Source organism: Eptesicus fuscus, chromosome 17 (genome assembly GCF_027574615.1).
Source record: "Eptesicus fuscus isolate TK198812 chromosome 17, DD_ASM_mEF_20220401, whole genome shotgun sequence".
In the NCBI taxonomy this organism is placed as follows: Eukaryota; Metazoa; Chordata; class Mammalia; order Chiroptera; family Vespertilionidae; genus Eptesicus; species Eptesicus fuscus.
The window spans coordinates 45583509-45602565 of record NC_072489.1 but is presented as its reverse complement, the minus strand read 5'-3'; the positions used below and the strand labels follow the sequence as shown (position 1 = coordinate 45602565).

Genomic DNA, 19057 nt, shown 5'->3' with positions numbered 1-19057 from the left:
TGAGCCCAGCTTCTGGCTGAGCAGTGCTCCCCCCGTGGGAGTGCACTGACCACCAGGGGGAAGCTCCTGCATTGAGTGTCTGCCGCCTGGTGATCAGTGCGCATCATAGCAACTGGTCATACTGCCGTTTGGTCTATTTGCTTATTAGCCTTTTATTATATAGGATGATCATCCCATGAGACATGAAGACTGGGTGAAGATAATGGCACTGCTAACTGACACTGGGAGCCCAGATGTGATTTCAGTTTTGGACATACCAAATTTGGGGTGCTGGGAATGACTCTAGCTGGAGATGCCAGGCAGAAATCAGCAAAGTGACTTACTGTTAGGGAGAAGTCAGGGCTGCAGACATAAGATGTCAGAGTAGAAGCACTGAGGGGTGGGATGTGATAAAAAGGAGACAGAGGGTGTCAGGGAAGAGAGCCAGAGAGGAAGCTGACTGCCAAAAGTTGGAAGGAGGAAGATGAGTCTGAGAAGGAACAGCCACAGAATAGGAGCAAATCCAGGAAAGAGCAAGATTGTGGAAGAAAGTTTCAAAAGGGAGTTTGTCAGCAGTTGCACACTCATTCATTCATTCAACAAATTTATCAAGCTCCTCCTATGTAGCAGGAACTGTTTTAGGCAATGGGGTCACATGATGACCAACCAGGCATAATAATCCCTGCTGCTTGAAGCTTACATTTTATCAGGAAGACAGAGTAACAACACCAAAAGTAAAGAGAGACATTAAATCACTGAAAAATGTGCTAATTATTTTGGGAAAAATGGAGAATGGAGGTGAGGACAAGATTAACATATGCTGGTCAAGGGAGGCCTTTGGGGAGATGACAGTTAAACTGAGACTTTAAGGACCAGGAGGCATTACTCATGCTACAAGCAGGGTAGAGTGTTTAGGAAGAGGGAACTACATGGACAAAGGTCCTAGGGGAAGAAAAGAATTGAGTATGTCTGGGGAGCAGAGAAAAGACAATGTACTAGTAGCTGGAGCATCTATAATAATAAAAGCGTAATATGCTGATTAGACTGGACAGCCGAACGAACTTCTGGACGTACTTCTGGACGACCTTCCAGATGAAGCCGAGGCTGCGAGGGCCAAGGTAGCCGCCGCAGCTGCAAGGGCAGAGCCCCTTGCACGAGGGGGAGTGAGGTGCAGGTGATGTTCAGGAGGGAGGCAGGGAGCAGAGTAGCACAGGCAGGGTCTTTGAGGTGAAGGTAAGGAGCTGGAAACTAAGCCTCTCTGGCCTACATTATGCTAATGCTTGTGTTAAAGCTCCAGGTCTAGGATAAAAGAGGTTCCCAAATGTTGTACCACTGCAGAGAATTAAGCTATAGATGTTAGAAATAATTCAATGTGGTAGTTTATTTAAAAATTTCTGACAAGCAAGAGAAAGCGTTGTATGCTCTTTGTGTTTCTTCTAAAGAACGGCAATTATTCACTCATTTACATTACTGAGAGTGACTAATTCCTTTTAATAGCACAGATCTTAGCCTTGGAAATACAACCACACTCAGCCACAGTGGGGCAGCAAAGTAAACACAAATAAATCAGACATCAGGGTTTACAACTTAAAAAAAAAAGTTTATATGTTTAGTATTTGATACCCAGGAATCCAAATATTCAACTCTCTCAAATATTTTCTTTTTTGTTTTTCTGCAGGAACCCTCAATCTTTCATATTTTGCACCAACATGATTAATACTACATACAACATTTAAAATTCAGGCAGTTGTCCTTGTCATTTGAAAAATGCTATGGGAATGCCTTTCTTAAATATTTAAAAGTGGAGTTACCATTTTAAAAAATTAAAGAGACATCTTTATTTCCTAGGACTTTTGTACTCAGTGCATTTTAACCTTTTTCTGAAGACAGAAATTTAATGTTTAAGTTTGACATCTCTAAATCATACAGGGAATATTAATAAAGCCATATACATTGTATTTAAATAAGAAATTAACTTTTTCAATTTTTCTCCATTTTATAGATAAAGCAAAATGGCTAAAACATTAATTTCTAATCAGTGAGTGAAAGCATAAAATAGATCTCAAATGTCTTGATTCTATTCCTTCCTTTGAATGGCATTTCTTGTGACCTGGGTACCAATGGCAAAGATACAGTGATGACTTGATCTACATAAGAGTCTTAAGCACATTATAGGCCCTTAAATAGGTGTCACATTACACAACTTATTTAGGGCATTAGAAAGGTGCCTAGGAGTAGCATGGTGGAAATCAAAAGTGGATGTTATCTGGCTAGAAATTGGATCCAAAATAGTCAGTTTAATCTCAAGTATCCAGTTTCCTTTTTCCATCTACCTTTTTTAAAAAGGTGCTAAATAGGAATCTCTTTTATAAACTCAAGTTTTCTGAAACAGATTCAGGTGTCACGTTTTCTGAAACACTAACTTGGACTCAAAATTTTCATGTTTGGTCTTCAAGTGACCAAAATGTTTGAGTTATGATTCCAGAAGACTACACAAGGAGTTGGTGTTATTAATAAATATTTAAAAATACTATCAGCACCTTTTCTTTTACAATTCTCAAAATTTTCAGAATTAAAAATTGTTTCTACTCACATAATCCATATAATATCACATTTATTTTTATATGGCACAGAACATATTTATTGATGAAAGGAAGTATTAGGAAGATAAGCCCAGGATTATCTTCAAGTAAGAAAAGCCACATATAATATTAGTTTAACATGCCAAGACCAGAAAATTCAGTTTCAGTCCTCACCTTTTGTTGCATATGCACAGACTCACTGGTGTTGTGAGAACCAGATATATATGTTCTTAAGATTTTAGGTCCATTGCAATACCAGGAAGATCCTGTCTTTTTGTGATTTATAGTCTAAGGTTATATGTCATTAAGTCAACCCAATAAACTTTTAAATAATGGTGATTACATTACGGGATTCATTGGGTAATTATTTTCAATGAGTCAAATCTCAGACACCACAAAAATGTCATTAATTAGTAGCAGTTTAATCCAGGGTGGTTTTGTCCCTTTGTTTGGCCTACCTGATGGCCAAATTGTTATTCAAGTTTTATTTTTTAACAATCTAAGGTTATGAGGACATGAAAAAGACCAATTATATAATCAAAGTCAGTCTATCCTTTTCAAAATTATTAGGATGATTGTTCTTTTTTTTTCTTTTTTTAAATATATTTTTATTGATTTTCCACAGAGAGGAAGGGAGAGGGATAGAGAGCTAGAAACATCGATGAGAGAGAAACATCGACCAGCTGCCTCCTGCACACCCCCCACCAGGGATGTGCCCGCAACCAATGTACATGCCGTTGACCGGAATCGAACCTGGGACCTTTCAGTCCGCAGACCGACGCTCTATCCACTGAGCCAAACCAGTTTCGGCGATGATTGTTCCTATATGTGGTTTCTACCTTAGTCATGTTTCAAGGTCCATCCCAAATGATACTCCTCTCTCTCTACACTTCTCTCAGTCCACCAAGAAGAACCAATTGCTTTCTCATAGATACACCTGTGATATTTAAACACACCCCTCTACTATACCCTGCCCAGTTTTCTAATTCTGATATTTGTTGATACTAGTTCTTTTAATAGTTGATTATCCTATTGAGAAGAAGAATTCCTTAGAACTTGGCATAATGCCTTTGTCCAATTATGCAACAAACATATAAGTTGAGAATCTACTAGATATAGTTACTTTAATAGTGTCACATGTACTTTACCTTGAAACGACAAACCTTTACTAAATTAAAAGAGTGGTATATAATATTTTATTAAATTAACTGAGTATTTATTAGAAAGGTGACTTGCATACATTGGAAAATATTGAGTAGAAAAATCACTGTCGATATGGTTTGAAGTATTCCCCAACTGTAGAACCAATTCCAATTTACCCTGCTTTATTTTTCTCTAAGTACTGTTCAACACATAACATTCTATATATTTTAACTCCTTAACTTATTTTTACTCTATTTCCCCTCACCAGGATGTATGAGGTTGCAGGGATTATTGTGTGTTTTGTTCACTGCTACATTCCTGTGCCTAGAATAGAGCCTGGAATATAATGTGTCCAATAAATATTTGTTAGATGAATAAATAAGTGAATGAAATAAGCATGTAACGTCCAAGGAATTTAGCAGTTCTGATAATTTGGCTAGTGACATATTAATGTTTTCTGTTCCAATGGGTATACAGATGCCTCAAAAAAACAAAGACATTATGTTGTAGCTAATGCAATTCTAAAAATAGTATAGTATAACCAAGAGCTCAGATAGTACTTAACATTATGTTCCCAATACAAATTAAATAAACAAACAAACAAATGTAAGCTCCATATATTTGACTGGTTTAAATAAAAAGAAGTAAGTGCCATATTATTTTGTCCTGAGTTCACAATCTTAATCAATCTGGAGTGGAGGGAGAGACATGCCCAAAATAGCTGTTACAACTACCTTGACCTCCAGGAAGAGAGCAGGTGGTCCCAGGCTTGCAATGAGACCTACTCTGCTGGACACAAGCGTTTAACACTGCAGGAGGCATAATACTGTGGTATTTCTAGTTAAGACAGCAACCAACAGACTGTAATGTGCTTTCGTATGGCCCCAACCTAAGAATGTCTTTTACACTTTTTTAAGGGTTGTTAAAAAAAAAAAAAAAAGGAGTGGGGGTGTATGTGACAGAGAACTATGTGATCCACAAAGCTTAAAATATTCGCTACGTAGTCCTTTATAGGAAAAATTTGCCTTAGATCCTTGGCCCATATTATTTTTAGTCTCCAAAGCCAGCTTTTTTTCTAGGTACATCCCATAGATTTTGGGCATTTTTCTTTGAGTTTTCCGTGCAAAGTCACAGGATGTTTCATGAACCGCATTTGAGAGGCCACCAGAATCAGACAAGGAGTACTCTTTTCATTCCTCATGAAAGCTAACTAACCAGAGGATCTAGGGAGACCTCTCCATAGCCACTCCAGGAAAAGTTGGCGAAAGTCTTCCTCAGAAATGGTGATTGTAGTTAGACCATGACTCTCTTAGATTCAAGATACAAAAAAGTCTACCAAGAAACAGTGTATAAGTCATTACTCAAAACGCATGAAAATCTGTGACACTAGATCTCTTGAGTGCCACTAGAAAAATGAAGGTGACAAGAATGCCTTTTTATTACCTAGTGAATTAAAATGTAGAGAAGTAGAGAAAGAAAGGGAAGTTGAGTTCACTCTTGGCAAGTGGTGGGGCCAGTGGAGGTGTGAATGTACATATTCATTTTTTTCCCTCTTGGAAATTGATTTGGTGGGTATTTCTCTGGCTGTTAGGCCATAATTGTTGTTTTAACACAAGGTTTCTAATCTTTCTTCGAAGCCCAAAGATGATCTCTATCCTTTGCTTCACCCAACTATGCACTGCTGGACTCCACAGAGTGAGCTGTACGTTGGCAGTGAAGAGGGTCATCTCTTAGTGATTAATGGAGAAAACCTGAAGGTGACTGTGCTTGAGAAGATAGAAGACATATCACCAATGGGTGAGAAACTGCTTTGCTTCGTATTCCCAGAAGCGTAGCCATTGGTGATGGTTTTTGCACTTAAAGATGAATGTATGTTTTTTCCTATTTTTCTCTTTCTTGGAGTCATCTTTGACTCCTTCTCCTCCTTTATCCTGTAGTTAGTTACATTACCAAGTCCTTTACCTTCTAGCTAGCTACTGTTTCTTAAATGTTACATGTTCTAGTCATTCTGCTATCACTCTATAATGCAGATTCATGTAATCCTCAGAACAGTTTTACAAGGGAGATACATTTTTATCTCCGTGATATAGATGAGGAAATGGAGGCATTGAGAGGTTAGCAAATATGCCTGAACTCACATAACTAGTAAACTGTAGAGCTGAAACCTAAACCCAGGCTATAAGACTTCAGAGTCCAGGTTGTTAGCTACTTTGCTATATCCTTTTCCATAATATGCCTATTCTGCTTAATAAGCTAATGTGTTCTTTTCTGACCTTTACCCTCTCAACCCTTTCTCCATAATAGTCTGCTTAGTTCAACTACCATCTTGAAAATGACCTTTGTTAAGTGGTTAGAATTTCTAAGAGAACCTGATCTACTCTCTTTAGATCGGGTGTCCATTCCTGGTCCTATCAGCTCAGTCCAGAGTTGGGCCTGGGTCACAGAAGTAGCTAGGTATAGGCGCTTTGAAAAGGGAACCTTTCCAGGGCAAGCTCCTCTAATACTTTCCATGGGATAAAATAATAAGAGCAAAAGGAATGTAGAGTGCAAACGTGTCTATTGCACTCTCCATTCCTTTTGCTCTTATTATTTCACACCTTGATTTTTGCAACAACCTTAGGACTGACTTAATTGACTTTAATCAACAACTGACCCAAACCAGGCAGCTCATCCCTGCCAAACTGCTCTTCTTAAAGACTGTTTTTTAACATGTAATTCAAGGATTGCTCCACCTTGCTTTCACGCTCTCTCCAATCTGATCTTACCTGCCCCATTAGTATTAGTTCCCACTACTCCCCAGTACAAGTCTTCTGTCTAAACAGTCAGTTCTTCCCACCATTTCGCAGACATGCCTCCTACTCATTCCCTTCCCACTTTATTCTCTGAACCCTCCAATTTCCAGCTCAAACGTCACCTCCTACAGCAAGTTTCCCCCAACTGCAGTGACCCTCAGCTATGCCCTCTCCCACTCTCCGACACACACGTCATTGATAAAACTGAGACCATTAGATTTGACTTTCCTACCCTAGTCCCTCTTTCTTCCTTTTACTCTCACCTGTGGCCTCTGAGCTTGGTTGGCTCTCTAATCTCGCAGCCGCAATGCCATCCCACAGCTCTCTGAAAAGCAAATCTCTTTTGTGGCCTATATTTCCAATATCACCTATTTCCACTTGACACTTTTAGAAGTTCTCATTATTCCTCTGCTCTCCCCAAATTCTGCCTTCTGCTATTTGCCATTACCCTTGTCTAGTATGTCTTTCTCCTCCTTGTCTACCTGGTGAAATTGTCCTTTGTGGAGCTCTCCCTGTCCTCACCCCAACCTTCAGGCATAATTAGGTGCCCCTCTCTGGGTTTCCTTCAGATTCACTGCTTTCTTAGAGCCTCATCGTGAGCTATTACAATGTTCCATGTGCATGTCTTTCCCACTAGTCATCAACTCTTTGAAGTTAGAAACTGTGTTTTAATCATCCTTTGGCTCCAAAATTTAATCCCAGATATTTCTACAGAGTAAATTAGCACCTGTATGTGTTTGTAAATTCCATTATAAAAAAAGGTTTTTTCATTTCCAAACTCCTAAAACACTTGTAATATGTTATACCCAATTTAGAACTTAATCATGGTAGTTGTACATTGTATACTTTCTTCCTGTATACTATTTCTAATACTTTCCATGGGATAATATAATGCTTTAAAAATAGATATTTATCTAACCTCTATAATGTGTAAGATACTATGCAAGGTGCTTCAGAGTTTACAGAGATGGCAAATATATAATCTTATAATCTCTACTTTCAAGTGATTTCTATTTTAGTAAAGAGAATAAGACAAGTAGTCAGTTAATTACGGTCTGGTAGATGAGGATGATTTCACTAAGGGAGAACTTCACAAAGTGCTGTGGGGATTCAGAGCAGGGAAACAGGCCAAGGTAAGTTATTTTGAAAGCAGCACTTGAAATGGCCCTTGAAGGATGGGTTCACAGGCAGAGAAAAGGGTAGGTGGACTTTTTGGCAATGGTATCTATGTAGACAAAAACCTGGGGTAGTGGAGACACAAGAAGTGGTCCAGTTTGTCTGGAGCATCAAGTTTTACACAGAGGTAGTGGGTCATCTGATATACCATATCTGACCTTGAACATAAGGCTAAGATGTTTATACTTAACTAGAGGCCCAGTGCACGAAATTCGTGCATGGCGGGGGGGGGGGGGGTGTCCCTCAGCCCAGCCTCCACCCTCTCCAATCTGGGATCCCTCTCACAATCCAGGACTGCTGGCTCCCAACTGCTCACCTGCCTGCCAGCCTGATCACCCCCTAACCACTGCCCTGCCAGCCCGATTGCTATCTAACTGCTCCCCTGCCAGTCTGTTTGCCCCCAACTTCCCTCCTCTGCCAACCTGGTCACCCATAACTGCCCTCCCCTGCAGGCTTGATTGCCCCCAACTGCCCTCCCTTGTAGGCCTGGTCTCTCCCAAATGCCCTCCCCTGCTGGCTATCTTGTGGTGGCCATCTTGTGTCCACATGGGGGCAGGATCTTTGACCACATGGGGGCAGCTATCTTGATCTTATGTGTTGGAGTCATGGTCAGTCTGCATATTACTCTTTTATTAGATAGGATAGAGGCCTGGTGCATGGGTGGGGGCCAGCTGGTTTGCCCTGAAGGGTGTCTCGGATCAGGGTGGGAGTTCCCTTGGGGCATGAGGCGGCCTGAGCGAGGGGCCTGTGGTGGTTTGCAGACTAGCCATGCTCCCCGGTGACCCAAGCAGAGGCCCTGGTATTTGGGGTTTATTTATCTTCTACAGTTGAAACTTTGTAGCCTGGAGCAAAGCCAAGCCTTCTGCTCACTCCATGGCTGCCACCATTTCTGTTTGGATGTACCTTCTATAATTGAAACTTTGTAGCCCTAAGCGGAGGCCTGGGCTGGCCAGGGCAGGTTGAAAGCTTGGCTTCCTCGGTCGCCAGGGGCAACCCTAGCCTGCTCTCTCCAGCTCTGTGGCTGCCGCCATTTTTCTTGGGATTTATCTTCTATAATTGAAACTTTGTATTCTTGAGTGGAGGCCTGAGCCCGCCAGGGTGTGTGGAAAGCTTGGCTTCCTCTATTGCTGGGGAAACCCAAGCCTCCCTCCTCTCTGTGGCAGCAGCCATCTTGGTTGGGGTTTATTTGCATATTTGCTCCTGATTGGCTGGTGGGCGTGGCTGGTGGGCGTGGCTGGTAGGTGTAGCAGAGTTAGGGTCAATTTGCATATTACTCTTTTATTAGGTAGGAGGATTCAGCTGGCAGGAAGACATAAATAATTCCTGAATGGGGAGGTACCCCAACTATAATTGTGCTTGGGAGATTAATTTAGCCATCATTCAAGAAAGGAAGATCCTAGTAGCAGGTGGCTATAAGAAGCAGGCACCTAGACCAGGGAAGGAGTCATAAGAAGCAGGACTCTAGTGGCAGTTGGATTGGAAAAAAAGAGACTACTGGGAGGTGACTAGTGCTTGAAGGAAAGGACATTGTCCTTTTAGCATCTGGCATAAGGCCATGTACCTAGTATGCAGTAAACAAATAATTTCATGCATGCCATTTGAATTTTTAATCTTGTGGTTCTCATGTTTTACCTAAATAACAAGTAATATGCTTTTGCTATTTCCCCTCAAGGACAATATATAGTTTTATTGAAGTCCAATTAATATACACTGCTGGGGGCTAAATTCCAGCAGGTCATAAATGCAAGAAGTTCATCAAAAGGTTGGTGAACCTTGAGGCTTCAGCAGGGCTGAATCATATTACCTGCTGCTGGAATAGCCGAAAGCACTTCCCCAAACCTGAAGATCTGCATATATTATTGCCTGCTGCCAGACAGCTGAGGGCAATTTCCCCAACCTGATAATCTTACTATTTACCAAACCTTACCTTTGATATGTATATCTGCTTTGCTATAGGGAAAAATGTGTGAAAAAAAGAGCCCTAGGTGCAGAGATTTGGAGAACTTGGTTACTGAAGCTAGGTCTCCTCTGGCTTCCAAAATGCCTTCCAAATTTATATTTCATATCTAGTCTCTTTATTAATTTACTCGCAGCCCTTCTCCAGATTCCTGAAACCTTTTAGATGCTGAGAAACACCCTGGCAATATACTATTATATTAATTTCAGGTATACAACATCCAAGGATAATATCTTATTAATAACAAATGCTCTTATCCCTTTGCACTCGGATGTCGAGTGTGACTCGACACGGTTAGCAGTAGAATAAAGGAATCGAAAAAAGCAAGCAAGTGCAAAGGGTTATAAAACATTTTACCTTTTTTTATCTTCTTTATTTACTGAAGTATATAAGTTTACATACCATAAAATGTATAAATCTTAAGTATAAATCTTGGTGATAATAATATAATAATATAATAATAATAATTCTACAGTGTTAGTTACATAGATCTGATGATACTGACCTTAAAAAAACTTATGTGATTTATATCAGTAATCATTGCTAAGTAGCTTTTATTATTCACAGTTTGGGAGACATCATAGTACATATTCTAATATGAAGTTGATTTTCAGAAAAAAAGGATTACAAAGAAATAAATAGTCCAAAGAAATCAAATGAGATGAATTACTCTGTATTGTACTTTTAATTGTGTCACCTGTTTTCCTTGTTTTTCTTTTCTAAAAGGAGGAAGAAATCTTATCAGTCCAATCACCATAGCATATCAGAAGGGAGGTGTGCTTGCTTCTGGAATTGTAATGTATTTTTTCTTTAAAATTAATTGCTTTCAAGAAAATATATAATTTCCATTTGTTGCCATTTACTATTATGAGCCATAATTTGGGTTGGCAGGTTCTGTGTGATTATTAATTGAAGTTGTTTCCTTTTTGGATGTTGTTATATAACTTTTTGCTTTGAAGAATTTCAAATATATATAAAACTAGTGATCACAGTATAATGAACTACTCATTGCAAATAGGCAAAAATAAAAATTTTAAAAACCATGCCTCCCCCAAACACTTAATATCCATCACCCAATTCCATTCCTGTTTGTGCACTTAAAGTATGTTTTCAGATACAACTGGAACCTTTTGTCAAAGCTTCAGCTTAGCCTCCTCTGTGTGCCCATTTTGTTTACCTGTATTATATGTTACTAGTAGCCCTGTGTACGAATCCGTGCACTCGTAGGTCACTGCCGCCCTCCTGTAGCTCTCCACCCACTGCCCTGCCCTCCTGTAGCTCCCCCTACCCCGCCCCCCCCCTTATAGCTTGCTTCCCTGCCCCTTCCTGTTCCTCTCAGCCACCTACTTGTAGTTCGCTGCCCCACCCTCCTGCAGATCCGTGATTCGGCCATTACACCTCAGGGCATAACGGATAATTAGCATATTCCTCTCTTATTATATAGGATTGTCCATGGTAGAATTAGTATTAATAGCCACCATTTATTTGGTGCTTATTTGGTGCCAGGCACCATGCTAAGTGCTTGCTTGTATTAGCTTATTGTTCCTCACAACAACCCCATCAAGTAGAAACTATTGATGAAGGAACCATGTCTTACTGAGTTCACTCAGCCTCAGTACATATGACAAAGGTCAGACCATGTTACTTTTCCATGCTGTAGTAATCAGTGCTCAGGTTTGGAGCTGACCTACACTAAAATCTCAGGTCTATTGGTCCTGAGACTACTACTGCCACAAATCACATCTTTAGGACCCCAAGGGCAGCTAGTCAGTGTTGTCAAGGTAAGAGATGTAGCTCTATCAATCTGGAGCTCATAAACCTACACTCAGTTCATAATACCCTCCCCCCAAACTTGCAATGGACTACCCCCACTCTTACATTTAGTCTGCATTGAGTGTTTTCTTAAAACTAATTTAAAGGAATGATTTGAGCATCTGCTCTGGTGAGGGATAGAGAATGATGAAAGCACCTGGTATGTTCCCCCCTATTCCCCCAGTGTATGAACCCAGCAGTCTCACAAATGCTTACTCTTAATTGTAATGGGGTCTAATCTAGAAATTATGGATGAATTTGCCGACAGCCTGTTCACTATTGTAGAAGTAACTCAAATTCCTCTTGAGTGGTAAAATTTACCTAAATCTGTTCATGATCAACCAAGCAACTAACTCATTTTTATTGCATACTAGAAGAATATAAATGAAACAAACAGCACACTCCCTATCCTTGGGCCATTTAGGGAGATAAGAAATTACATATAACAATGATTAAAGAACACTAAGACTAGTGTCCTTTGAGGTAAGGAGATTGTTATATATACAATCCACACAATAAACTGTGCCTCATTTGCCCTGCCTTCTGTATAATAAAGGAGATGATAAGAAGATAGATGCTAGAAAAGTTCAAAGAAAGGAGAGGTCAGTAAAATTTTAGATAATTGAAAAATTTATCACCAAAGAGGTAAAATTGAAACTTGATCAGGAACCATGGTTAAAAGTTGTCTTGATAGCCCTAGCTGGTTTTGTTCAGTGGATAGAGTGCATCGGCCTGTGGACTGAAGGGTCCCAGATTCGATTCCAGTTAAGGGCACATGCCTGGGTTGCAGGCTCTATCCTCAGTAAGGGGCGTGCAGGAGGCAGCCAATCAATGATTCTCTCTCATCATTGATGTTTCTATCTCTCCCTCTCCCTTCCTCTCTGAAATCAATAAAAATATATAAAAATAAATAAATAAAATAAAAGCTGTTGAACAAAATATGTTACTCAAAAAAAGTTACTTAAATAAAGGTAAGAAGATAGGGCATTCTAGATAATGTAAACACAGATTATTCCAAAAATAAACATTAGTTGGTAATAAGTCTTAGCTTGTCTGATAATGAAAGTATACTATGCAATGACTGAAACTGATTTTTCTGCATTTATCTCATTGTTTTTTATCTGTAGGATGGCTTTGTGTATTCTTTTACTATTAAAGATGCAAATTACAAAGTAGAAGATTTTCTTCAGGTTGAAGAGCCTGTGGAGCATCTGATGTTTTCTCCCAGTTACAAAATGTTGCTGATTCAAACAGGGAAGGTATGCTAGATGGCCATTTCTTAGTATGCAGTTTTCAGATATTGTTATACTAGAGACCCGTTGCATGAAGAGATTCGTGCGATAGGCCTTCCTTCCCTTGGCTTCCAGCACCAGTTTTCCTCTGGCACCTGGGACCCAGGCCTTTGCGCCCACCGGAGTCTGCCGCCTTTGCTGCAGACTCTGGCCAGAGTCTGCCTTCTTCATCTTTGCTGCAGGCTCCAGCCAAAGTCTGCAGTCTTCATCTTCGCTGTGGCCAGAGTGCCACTCCTAGAGATCCCTTTGCCCCCGCCATCCCTCTCATAGCAGGCGTCCTGCCCCGCCTGGAGCAGCTGGGCGGCCGCCATCTTTCTCCTTCTAATTTGCATATTCCCTCCTGATTGGCTGGTGGGCGTAGCAGAGTGATAGTTAATTTGCATGTTTCTCTTTTATTAGTGTAGCTCACTAGAGGCCCAGTGCACAAGATTTGTGCACTGGTGGCGGGGGAGGGGGGGTCCCTCAACCCAGCCTGTGCCCTCTCGCAGTCCGAGAGCCCTCGGGGGATGTCTGACTGACGGCTTAGTCCTGCCGTCAGTCCGACATCCGTAGCACTGCCTGCTGCAGAGGCAAGAGAGGCTTCCGCCACCACCGCTGCACTTGCCAGCCATGAGCCTGGCTTGTGGCTGAGTGGTGCTCCCCCTGTGGGAGCGCACTGACCACCAGGGGGCAGCTCCTGCGTTGAGCATCTGCCCCCTGGTGGTCAGTGCATGTCATAGCAACCAGTTGTTCTGCTGTCTGGTCAATTTGCATATTACCCTTTTATTATATAGGACTAGAGGCCCGATGCACAAAAATCGTGCAAGAGTAGGCCTTCCTTCCCCTGGCTGCTGGCACCGGCTTCCCTCTGGCACCCGGGACCCAGGCTTCCGTCCAGCCACTGGCAGGCACCTGGGACCCGGGCTTCCCTCACAGTCCTGGCTTTGTCCGGAAGGTCGCCCGGAAAGACATCCAGTCTAATTAGTATATTACGCTTTTATTATTATAGATTGCATGACAGGAATGAAGGGCAGAGTATGCTGCATAATGATACTCTCCAGAGTCAGGACTCTTTTAAGTTGCCAAGAAAAAAGGAAGAATTGAAAAGGCTTAACTAGCAAAGGGAACTTTGTTTGTTTTTGTGCATGTAACTGAAAGGGCAAGTTCACCTGAATCCAGCAGCTCCCATAAAGCCACTGGCCTGTTTCTCTGCCATCTCTTGGCTCTGTTGCCTCTTGACTGTCTCCTTCCCATGCAGAGTCACCCCTGTGGTGTCCATGACTGTAGTTTATAGTTCTGTCTTTTTGTTGACCTTGATGGAAAGATACCAAATGAAAAAAATGAATCTAGACTCTTGGTACTAATTTGGGTCACCTCTCTCACCATGTATCAATTACTATGTTCATATGGATTCTAGACTCTGATTGGCTATGCCTACTCTTGGATCCTGGGTAGAGTTAACCCACCCAAACATGGACTGAGATTGGGGTCATGAGTGGTTCTCTAAGGAAAATATGGGTTCTATAAGAGAAGAGAGGGGAATAAATGCAGGATAAAACCAAATATCCAATTATACTGTTAGAAAGACTCCTAATTAATGAAATGACCTTCAAAGGTCAAGATTAGCAGCAGTTTATATTGTTAGGCAATAATTTTTTAAATTACTTTATTGATTAAGGTATCACATATTTGTCATCAACCCCCCCCCCATTCCCTTCCCAAACCCCCCCACACGCATGCCCCCCTCCCCCTGTTGTCCGTGATCACTGGTTAGGCTCATATGCAAGCACACAAGTCCTTTGGTTGATCTATCTCCACCCTCCCCTACCTTCCCTCTGAGGTCTGACAGTCTGATCAATGCTGTTCTTGTTCTTCAGTCTATGTTGTTCATCTTTTCCCCTAGATGAGTGAGCTCATGTGATACTAGGAATACACTTATAGGAACCAAAAATGAGACAAGCAATAATAGTTATGCTGAGAGGCAAACGAATCAGTCTATAGTGAGTTTCTTTCTGGGCCAACAGTTCTTTTGAGTCCCGGTTTCTATGTCCAACAGTTGTTTATGTGTTCATAACAGCAATGACATTTCAGTTCTGGATGGTGGACAAATGGTGGTAATGCAGGTCCGACCCTCTCTGGTTTGGTCCTGGGGTTAGGCAACAATTTTAGATGAATTATAAACACAGTAGTGCAATGATTTTCTGCCTAAAAAAATTTTGAATTTAAATGTGGAAAGACTTCAGTTTCTGATAATTACCAGAAGTTAAAACAACTGTACTCACTATCTATATATATAAAAGGCTAAGTGTCCATTTGTCCAACCGGAAGCTATAATGCGCACTGACCATCAGGGGGCAGATGCTCAATGCAGGAGCTGCCATGATGTGCACTGGCCATCCTATATAATCCTATATAATAAACGGCTAATATGCAAATTGACCGAATGGTGGAATGACCAGTTGCTATTACGCGCACTGACCACCAGGGGGCAGACGCTCAATGCAGGAGCTGCCCCCTGGTGGTCAGTGCACTCCCACAGGGGGAGTGCTGCTCAGCCAGAGCCAGGCTCACAGCTGGCAAGTGCAGCGGCAGTGGCGGGAGCCTCTCCTGCCTCCGCAGCAGCACTAAGGATGTTCGACTGTCAGCTTAGGCCTGTTCCCCATAGGGAAGGGCCTAAGCTGGCAGTCAGACATCCTCCAAGGGCTCCCAGACTGCAAGAGGGCTCAGGTCGGGCTGAGGGACCCCCTGCCCCTGAGTGCACAAATTTCGTGCACCGGGGCTCTAGTTTAAAAATAAACGGCACCACAGACCTGGCACCTACAAACCAACACTCAGCTTCCCCCAAGTAGAACACAGGCCCTGCCACCACCCCAGAGAGACACCCCACCAAATTGCAGCCAACACTGCCAAGACCCCATGGCGCAAAATGCGGCCCACAGCCCAGCCCAGCCTGGAAATGGTCACTGTGGGTGCTGGGTAATGATGACATGTTGCAACACCCGGCTTCCTCTCCCTAGCAACTAGCCTCCTTCACGTTTCTTCAGCCCAGGAACCCGACTTGCTTTATAGCCAGGTGCAAACATTTTACAATTTAACCAAATGTTTGTGAAGCATTTTCCTGTGCCTCATCTCATTTGATCCTCACAGAAGTCCTGGAGTTAGGTAGATTCGATACTCTGTAGAATCCTATATTCTTTTCATTAGCAAGATGCAAATAGCAATATTAAAATATTTCTTCTAATTAATTTCCTTTCAATGTGCATGAATCCATGCACCAGGACACTAGTGTTTTAATAAATAACCATTAAATGGCAAACTTAAAATATTTAGAACATGAAATTATTTTTTTAAATGTAACATAACAGAAGGGAGAAAGACCCAAAAAGAACTTCTAAAAAAGAAAAATATACTGACAAAGTAAAAATTAAATGAATATGTCTGATAGAAATTGGACATAGCCAAAGAGAGAATTAATAAACTAGAAAACAGAAGTTATTCAGAATTTAGTCCAGAGCCACAAAAGGGTAGGAAATATGAAAGGAAGGGTATGAGACATGAAAGATACAGTAAAAAGATCTAACATATGTTTGATTAAAATCCCAGAGAGGGGAGAATGGGACAGAGGCAATAGTTAAAGAGATATTTTCCAGAACTGATTAAAGACATGAATTTATAGATTCAAGAGGCCCAGTGAATCCTAAGCAGGAGACATAAAAAGATATCCCCTTAGACTTAACAAAGTGAAATTGTTGAAAACCAAGGCAAAGAGAAAATCTTAAAAGAAGTCAGAGAGAAAAGCAGGTTATTTCAAAGAAATTTCAATTACACTAACTGCTGGCATCTATGTGGCAATAATATAAGTAAGAAATAGTGACTATATCTTCCACGTGATGATCAGCACACTGTGGCCAGATCCCCCAGTAGAATGTAAGCTGCTTGAGGACAGGGGCTTTATATCTATGTGATCCTCTGATGTAGCCCCAGCATGCAGAGCAGTGTCTGGCACAGTGTACCCATTTAATATTTGTTGAAATATTAATGACACATAAAATAAGTAAATATCTACCAGATTTTAGACTCTACAGAATTGTTTTTTTATATAAACAAGAACAAAAATATTCATGTTTAACTCAAACTTGAAGAACTTGTGATTAGTAGGAAACAGACTTCTTATTGCTAGTTAAGTGACCATACCATATTACAGTTACTTGGCAGAGATGCATAACTTACAGGATAGATTTTTTTTTTTTGAGAAGTGAATTTGGAAGCTGGGAATGGTAAACAAGTCATAAAGTGACAGCTTCAGCCACATCTTCACAATTTCCACAAAGGCTTATTAGAAGTGCTCATTGGTGTCCACCATGATCTAGTATGTAACAGGATTTAGTTCATCTTAACAATTTTTCTAGTTTTCCACATTTCTCAAATTTTCCACATCAACAGGCATTATTTTTATTTTTTTACCGTTATTATGTACTTTATTACATATACCTTTACTAGGTATACTTTTATTAAAAATATATATCCTTAAGATAAATATATTATTTACACAAATGGCTTTGTACAGGTCTCCCTGTGCACAACAGACATCATTTTTAAGTCAGAAAAAATGTTTTTTTGTTATGTTTTATAACTTAAAAAACTAATGCCTGGAATTGAAAAAAAGAATAGCCGAAACCGGTTTGGCTCAGTGGATAGAGCGTCGGTCTGCGGACTGAAAGGTCCCAGGTTCTATTCCGATCAAGGGCATGTACATTAGCTGCGGGCACATCCCTGGTAGGGGGTGTGCAGGAGGCAGCTGGTCGATGATTCTCTCTCATCGATGTTTCTAGCTCTCTATCCCTCTCCCTTCCTCTCTGTAAAAAATCAATAAAATATATTTTAAAAAAAAGAAAAAAAGAATAAAGTCGCACTTATTGATTATGATGAGTGAATCAATAAACATATTATGCATCTAGATTTCAAGATTCTCAAGGTCAGTGCCTTAAGGAGTTGATCTCTAATATTCCATCACCTAGTCCCATTTAGTGCTTTACTCACAGGAGGCATTTAATACGTATTTGTTGAATTGCTCACACAACAATTCCATTAATTGCCTTTTTTTCCCTTTCTTTTGGTATATTTAAAGGGATCTATTTATATTTATACTTTTGGTGAGGAGCCAACCTTGGATAAAATCCTAGAGGCTTGTGATGGGAAATTTCAAGCAATTGACTTGATCACACCTGGAAATCAATATTGCATGGTAAGGAATATTTTATTGTGTCACAGTAGGATTTTAAGATGAGATTTTGGAAGTTTGTGTGCAAACTGATGCAAATAGGAGGTAGAGATTATTCTTGAAGATGTGGTAGAAATGCCAACCACTTCCATCATCAAATGTATTCCCAAGTTAGAATGGCATCATCATGTTGGGACTCCATCATATTAATTTCTATTGCCAAAGCAACAGAAATTTTAGGAGCCATTCTGTTTGCATTTACCATCCAAACTTTCCAAGCCAGACCTTGAAACAGATTCATCACTAATGAGTCATCAACACTGGTTTAATTATTAGTATTTACCCTCTTTCAAAGTGATGCAGTACCATCTGAAGATAAAAATGAAAGAGCTGCCATGCACAAAACATAAATTTCATCTACTTAGGAAAAAGCCCACCCTCTACATTTAGAAAAGAAACTCTTTTCAAGGTTTTTAGCTATTTACCTATTGCTGATATCAAGAAACATATTTTACTTTTCATATGATTTATCAACAAATCCATTAAGATTTGGGGAGTTCTAACAAGTAAAAAATACATCGATTATGGAATAGTTAACATTTAAATTTTCTTCCAATCTTGAGGTTCTGATTATATGATTTTTCCTCCAGGTGTTCTCTGATAAGCATTATGTATATTCATATGTTTGTTTCAACTCAATCCATTCAAGATTTTTACATTTAGGGTTTAGATTCTTAATCCACATTTTCATGTTACCTACTCCATAGTAGTAAAAAAAAAAACCACAGAAAGCATACCACATTGCAGTTACTTTAAGCTGCTTTCAGTCTTGATATTGTGAAAAAGTAAAAGTTATTTGTAAAAATGAATAATATGAATTCCAGGATGCCAGTCCAGCATGTAAGGAGCCTCACAACAAGAAAAAAGCTGAAGGGATTTAACATCAGTAATTCTTCTTAGATCCATCAGATTGAGGTCATAGGGACGATCTCTGCCCCCAAAATTATAGAGACAGACAGACAGACAGACAGACAGATACAGAGAATCACAGCTTATGGAGCTGATGCCCAGAAGTAGAAACCACGCTGGAGCCAGTACCAGGGGGATTGCAATGGAAAAATATG

At 40.4% G+C, this 19057-nt stretch overlaps 1 protein-coding gene across 1 annotated transcript in view; it reads left to right on the top strand.

Moving 5' to 3' along the window:
* The window catches only part of CFAP43 (cilia and flagella associated protein 43), a 94895-nt gene that overhangs the window by 11021 nt on the left and 64817 nt on the right, over positions 1-19057 (top strand). The window contains exons 6-9 of the mRNA XM_054729222.1: positions 5342-5501; positions 10356-10423; positions 12569-12700; positions 17841-17957. Of these exons, the coding sequence (XP_054585197.1) occupies positions 5342-5501; positions 10356-10423; positions 12569-12700; positions 17841-17957 (477 nt within the window). The remainder of the gene's footprint in view (positions 1-5341; positions 5502-10355; positions 10424-12568; positions 12701-17840; positions 17958-19057) is intronic.